Source organism: Austrofundulus limnaeus, unplaced genomic scaffold, assembly GCF_001266775.1.
Source record: "Austrofundulus limnaeus strain Quisiro unplaced genomic scaffold, Austrofundulus_limnaeus-1.0 Scaffold2475, whole genome shotgun sequence".
Taxonomy (NCBI): domain Eukaryota; kingdom Metazoa; phylum Chordata; class Actinopteri; order Cyprinodontiformes; family Rivulidae; genus Austrofundulus; species Austrofundulus limnaeus.
In genome coordinates this window covers 17,679-24,006 of record NW_013954877.1, presented here as the reverse complement: position 1 = coordinate 24,006, position 6,328 = coordinate 17,679, and the positions used below count along the sequence as shown (strand labels likewise).

General features: G+C 43.5%; 1 protein-coding gene across 1 annotated transcript; it reads right to left on the bottom strand.

Annotated features, from left to right (window-relative positions):
* Positions 1-418: 418 nt before the first annotated feature.
* LOC106511051 (tripartite motif-containing protein 16) lies at positions 419-5,251 on the bottom strand (the record flags this gene model as incomplete). The annotated part of the gene is given in 6 exon segments (XM_013999789.1): positions 419-1,440; positions 1,561-1,632; positions 3,851-3,907; positions 3,983-4,142; positions 4,838-5,071; positions 5,156-5,251. Coding segments are annotated over 6 exon segments (1,140 nt in total), but the record flags the coding sequence as incomplete, so codon positions are not given.
* Positions 5,252-6,328: the final 1,077 nt, after the last annotated feature.

Below are 6,328 nucleotides of genomic sequence, written 5' to 3'. Positions count from 1 at the left end.
CCCCCTGTTGGTCAACAACAGGTACTGACCCACAAACATGATTACAGCGCCCCCTGTTGGTCAACAACAGGTACTGACCCACAAACATGATTACAGCGCCCCCTGTTGGTCAACAACAGGTACTGACCCACAAACATGATTACAGCGCCCCCTGTTGGTCAACAACAGGTACTGACCCACAAACATGATTACAGCGCCCCCTGTTGACCAGCCGCCACTGACTGGTGCCCACATCCAGCAGTCACTGAGGGGTGGGCTACACCCTGGACAGGTCTCAGGTCCATCACAGGGCTAATCCTGAATTTACCACATCAACACTACTAAAACATTAAATGTTTTAAACTTTAAATCTGAAACATTAATGAAAACCAGGGATTTTTAATCCAGCTGAGTATTTTCTGTGGCGAAAACACAAACATCATTCATTTAGTTCTTTATTTACAACTGTCAATGACAATCATTACAAAACAAGTATTTTCTTTAATTAAACATAAAAAAAATTAAATAGGAGTTGGTTCAAGTGAAAAAAAAAAATAAACAGTTTGGGCTCTCAGCACCTGGGGTCACACAGACTGGAGAAGATGGCACCATGAAATGATTTTACTGAAAATAAAACCCTTTTAATGAACCAAAACAACCTTTTCAAACAAGTGAAATATAAAAAATAAACTGCCATACAATTATCAAACAGTATAAAACAAATGATAAAAATACAGTAATTATAACATGTGAAGTACTTTAGTCACGGTGGTATGAAATGAGATGTAAATTCGGTTAGATTGTGACATTTAGTACTAACACATTGTAACATCAAAAAGAAAAGAGCAGTTTAGTGCTTGATAACAGAGTGACTGTGGTTATTAATGATGTCATAGAAAGCTAAAGTTTAAATGTGATTGACAGCACATTTATCTGTTTTTCACTTGAGGTTACATATTTTGACAGATGTGCCGACTCCGAACCCAGGGTAGAGCGGTTCGGTGAAGGTGGTGTGGAACCTGTGCAGGAGGCTCATGGTGTTACCGATGCTATAAAAGGCCAGCACCCCCGCCGTGTGGTCCAGGTACACACCTATCCTGGACGAGTGGGGGCCACTCACGGCTTTGTCCACTCGGTTGTGCCAGGCGGAGTAGCCCGAGTCCGAGCAGAGGAGGCTCCAGGACTTGTCGTTGTAGCCCAGGAGACACAGCGAGCCTTTGCCCTTGCGGCTGATGCCCCTGTAGGCCACGCCGATGGAGAACTCGCCGCTCCACTCGATCTCCCAGTAGAAGCGGCCCCCCGACAGGGCCTCCCGGCACAGCACCTGGGCGAAGCTGTCGAACCTGTCGGGGGTGTCTCCGTAGGGCTGCAGGTCTCTGGTGCGGATCACTTTTCTGTAGTTGTCAGAGATGTACAACTCTTTGTAGGCTGTGCTGGGGTCCAGCTTCAGCTGGCAGAAGTCTGAGACAAGGAAGTTTGATTTTTGTCATTTTTTGGTGAAATCTTTCTACAAATATTAGCTTTATTCTGTGTGGTGATTTGTRTTATGTAATAAAAACTAAATGTATGGTGGTTACTTACATTTCARAAAATCAGATCTGGACTTTGGCTCTGGAGGAGGAGTGTTGTCCACCGTCATTTCTTTGCCTGTACCTGAAGCAGAACTGTGTTAGGTCATGTTCAACTAGTGTTGGGCAGTAATGGCAAAAATATTAATCACGATTAATCGGTGCATTTAGMCGATAACGATTAACTTGATAATTAATCACCTGGACACCCTTATGTCCTGGTCACATGACCAATTTAGGGGGAAAGATTGTCTCTTTATAAAAATCTGTTCCAAACTGTGTCAAAATTAAACTTCAAACTATGCATCAAATTTAAATAGTGTTGGCAGATAAATAAATTACAGAACTTTTTAACAATTTTTTGTCATATTTGAATCAGAGAGGAGCACCGAGCGGACTGACCCGTGACATTAATCATATTAATCGTCAAGAGCCAAAAAATAATTGATTAATGTTTTTCTGATGATTAATTGCACACAGTACAAGTATGTCCAAACTTATGCTGAACGGAACAAAAACTGCTAGTTTATTGTGCGAAAATCTTGAGCCAACTTTTGTTTCTTTATCATTTGGTTCCAAGGAGTCAAACCTGTTTTTAATCTTTTAAGTTAATCAGTTGTTCTTCAGATATTCATTTTATTTTCATTGGTTAATTTTTCCGTTTATTTTCTGTTCGGTACTTAACTATTGTCAGAGGAGTGTTTTTTCTTTTGTTAAGCTACTTGAGTCGAACTGGTGAACCAGCAAAAACTAAACTCCTAAACTCCAGGAGTCAGTGTTGCATCACATGATGTAACAGTCAGCATTTAAAATGGTATCTTTACACACTTTGTTTGAAGCATTTTTATGACTTTGTCATAAAAACACAATTTGTTCCCACTTCGATTCCAAAGAGAACACAGTTTGACAGAAATAGTACTTTTACTTTTTACTTCCTGAGCCTGGTTCTGCTGGAGGTTTCTTCCTGATTAGCAGGGAGTTTTTCCTCTCCACCGTTTGCTCAGGATGGGAGACTGTGATGAAGTGATTCAACACAATCTGCTGCTTTCTTCTTTACATTGATCTTTTTATCTACAGGGTCCTGAGACAACGTATGTTGGGACTTGGAGAAATACACTCACCGGCCACTTTATTAGGTACACCTGTCCAACTGCTTGTTAACACTTAATTTCTAATCAGCCAATCACATGGCGGCAACTCAGTGCATTTAGGCATGTAGACATGGTCAAGACAATCTCCTGCAGTTCAAACCGAGCATCAGTATGGGGAAGAAAGGTGATTTGAGTGCCTTTGAACGTGGCATGGTTGTTGGTGCCAGAAGGGCTGGTCTGAGTATTTCAGAAACTGCTGATCTACTGGGATTTTCACGCACAACCATCTCTAGGGTTTACAGAGAATGGTCCAAAAAAGAAAAAACATCCAGTGAGCGGCAGTCCTGTGGGCGGAAATGCCTTGTTGATGCCAGAGGTCAGAGGAGAATGGGCAGACTGGTTCGAGCTGATAGAAAGGCAACAGTGACTCAAATAACCACCCGTTACAACCAAGGTAGGCAGAAGAGCATCTCTGAACTCACAGTACGTCGAACTTTGAGGCAGATGGGCTTCAGCAGCAGAAGACCACACCGGGTGCCACTCCTTTCAGCTAAGAACAGGAAACTGAGGCTACAATTTGCACAAGCTCATCGAAATTGGACAAGAGAAGATTGGAAAAACGTTGCCTGGTCTGATGAGTCTCGATTTCTGCTGCGACATTCGGATGGTAGGGTCAGAATTTGGCGTCAACAACATGAAAGCATGGATCCATCCTGCCTTGTATCAACGGTTCAGGCTGGTGGTGGTGGTGTCATGGTGTGGGGAATCTTTTCTTGGCACTCTTTGGGCCCCTTGGTACCAATTGAGCATCGTTGCAACGCCACAGCCTACCTGAGTATTGTTGCTGACCATGTCCATCCCTTTATGACCACAATGTACCCAACATCTGATGGCTACTTTCAGCAGGATAATGCGCCATTGAGGCAGTTCTGAAGACAAAAGGGGGTCCAACCCGTTACTAGCGTGGTGTACCTAATAAAGTGGCCGGTGAGTGTACATTATAGTTTTGGAGAATCATCATAATGTTTGACAGAGGGGGTACTAGGGGTATGAAAATTTGGCTCAGGGGGTACACACATCTGAAAAAGGTTGGGAACCACTGGTTTAGAGAAAGAGTTGTGGTTAAAGGAAATGCACAGTACTGTATACGGTAGTCCTGTTTGTCTACTTTAGTCGTACAGAAACGATGTCAGTTGACAGAACTGGTCTCACCTCTRCTCCTCCTGTCCAGTGTTCTGCTCTCAGTGGTGTAAACTGGGACCTCGTTCACTGTGGAGCAGAACACAGTCACCTTCAGAAAAACGTTGGGACAGAAACTGTTGAGTCTGGTAAACTCAGACGGACCTGTCTTGGAAATTCTGAGCAGTTCCTCCCTGCCAAACTCCTCGAGGCGTTCCTTAATCTCAGCCACGGCCTTCCTGACCGCCCCGAAGGAGAAGTCCGGATTGACCGTCACCTTGGGTATGAAGCCATCATCGGTGGGGGTGCAGAGGTAGTTGAAGTTCTGATGGGGGGTGAAGAAGGTAAAGAAATACATCAACATGCTGAACTGACCCAACGTATGTCTATTTAAGATAACGTTTGAAGTCTTCTTTGTAGTTTTTATCCAAACCAGAAGAGTTCAAGTTCAAGTTTATTCATACAGCTCCAAGTCCCAACATACGTTGTCTCAGGACACTGTAGATAAAAAGAACAATGTAAAGAAGAAAGCAGCAGATTGTGTTGAATCACTTCATCACAGTCTCCCATCCTGAGCAAACGGTGGAGAGGAAAAACTCCCTGCTAATCAGGAAGAAACCTCCAGCAGAACCAGGCTCAGGACAGGAGACCATCTGCCTCGACCGGCTGCTTGGAGGACAGGAAAGAGACACAGACAAACACAGAAGAACTGGTCCAGGACTGGTCCAGGACAGGAGACCATCTGCCTCGAACGGCTGGTTGGATGACAGGAAAGAGACACAGACAAACACAGAAGAACTGGTCCAGGACTGGTCCAGGACAGGAGACCATCTGCCTTGACCGGCTGGTTGGGGGACAGGAAAGAGACACAGACAAACACAGAAGAACTGGTCCAGGACTTGAAACCATCTGCCTCGACCGGCTGGTTGGGGGGACAGGAAAGACCACTTAGTTTTTGGAAAATACCCAGAATTTCATTGAAGCTTCTTCATTTTGTGAAAAGACCTGGTTCTGTCTCACCTGCAGGAAGTGGATGTGGTCCTCGGTGCTGTAAAGCTGTTTGAGGCCAGTCTCCTTCTTCTTCAGTTCATCGATCTCCTGCTCCAGTCGCTCTATCAACGTCTCGGCCTGGTTGAASGCAGCCTTCTCGTTGATCCCAATCAGTTTGGTGACCTCTGACCTCATCCTCTCAATGGAGCGGATCATGTCCTCGAACATCTTCTGGCTCTCCACCATGGCTCGTTGGGCAGAGTTCTGCACAGAACCACAGAAAGGTTCAGACACACATTTGACCCTAACCAATGATTTTGATCTGGTCTGAAGACAGGAAGTCCTTACTTTGAGTGAATCCACAGCAGTCTTGAGTTCCTCCAGCTCCTTCACCCTCTCCTGACATTTCTGTCTAATCTCAGCTTGAGAGACTCCCAACAGTTTCTGCAGATAAAGAAGAACAGCGACTGTTTTAAAGACACACTGAGAACTGGACTAGACTTGAGTCAACATTTTAAAGATGKAAGTGGACGTTATGAGGTTTTATACAACTTATTGTGGATCAGGACTGGCATTCTTTTTTTAATCAAGAAATATCTGGGGAGGCCCCTTCGGCACGTTGAATAAAGCCCACTTTTATACTTTTACCTCAGAGCGAGGGGGGTAAAAAAAACTGTAAAAGGATCCTGGCCCTGGCAGGAATGTGAAACCACCGCTGCCTGACATGTTTGGAGCTGCAGAGCAGTGAGGGGAGCAGAGGAAGGCTTCTCATTCAGCTTTCACACAAACCCACCGGCCCGTTTTTCAAGATAAGCTCCAGGAATGCAGGGAATCTGGGGAGGGGTCGGTGGGGGGCTACGTGAGAGGGGGAGGGGAGAGCTCTGGAGATGGAGTAAAGGATACAAGGTGCAAGTTTAAATCTTTGCATGAGATAAACCACATCAGCATGTAGTAAACATCTTAATTTTATATGTGTTGTTTGTTTGTAAAGTTACACAGTCAAAAATTACCATCAAAATTTTTGTTTTATTTAGACTTTTATAAGNATTAAAAGAAATAATCCTGTGTCCGCATCGTGATCCGAAACATCACCGAAATTTAATGGTGTGTTACATGTGCTAGTGTGAGCATGTGTTGTAAATATCATGACAATCTGTCCACACGTTTTTGAGTTATGCTGTCCACAGACAGACAGACATGCGTGACCGAAAACATTACCTCCTCGGCGGAGGTAAATATTTATCCTAGTATAATACTACCCCCCAACTTTATGAATGATTTTTTGGATTAAATTTTATGTATTATATATATAATAAATACGGTAATTTTGTTCAGTGTTTTTATTGTATTTTATGGAATGTTTTTACTTTTGTTACTTTGTTCTGTTGAAAATTGTGGGACTCTGAAGACATGATTTTATTGGGTTTTTTTGCGCAATTTTAGCAGTATAGAAATCTAGTGCAGCTTTTGTTGTTAATAAAGTGCTACGCAAATACAACTGAAACTAATTCTAAATAATCC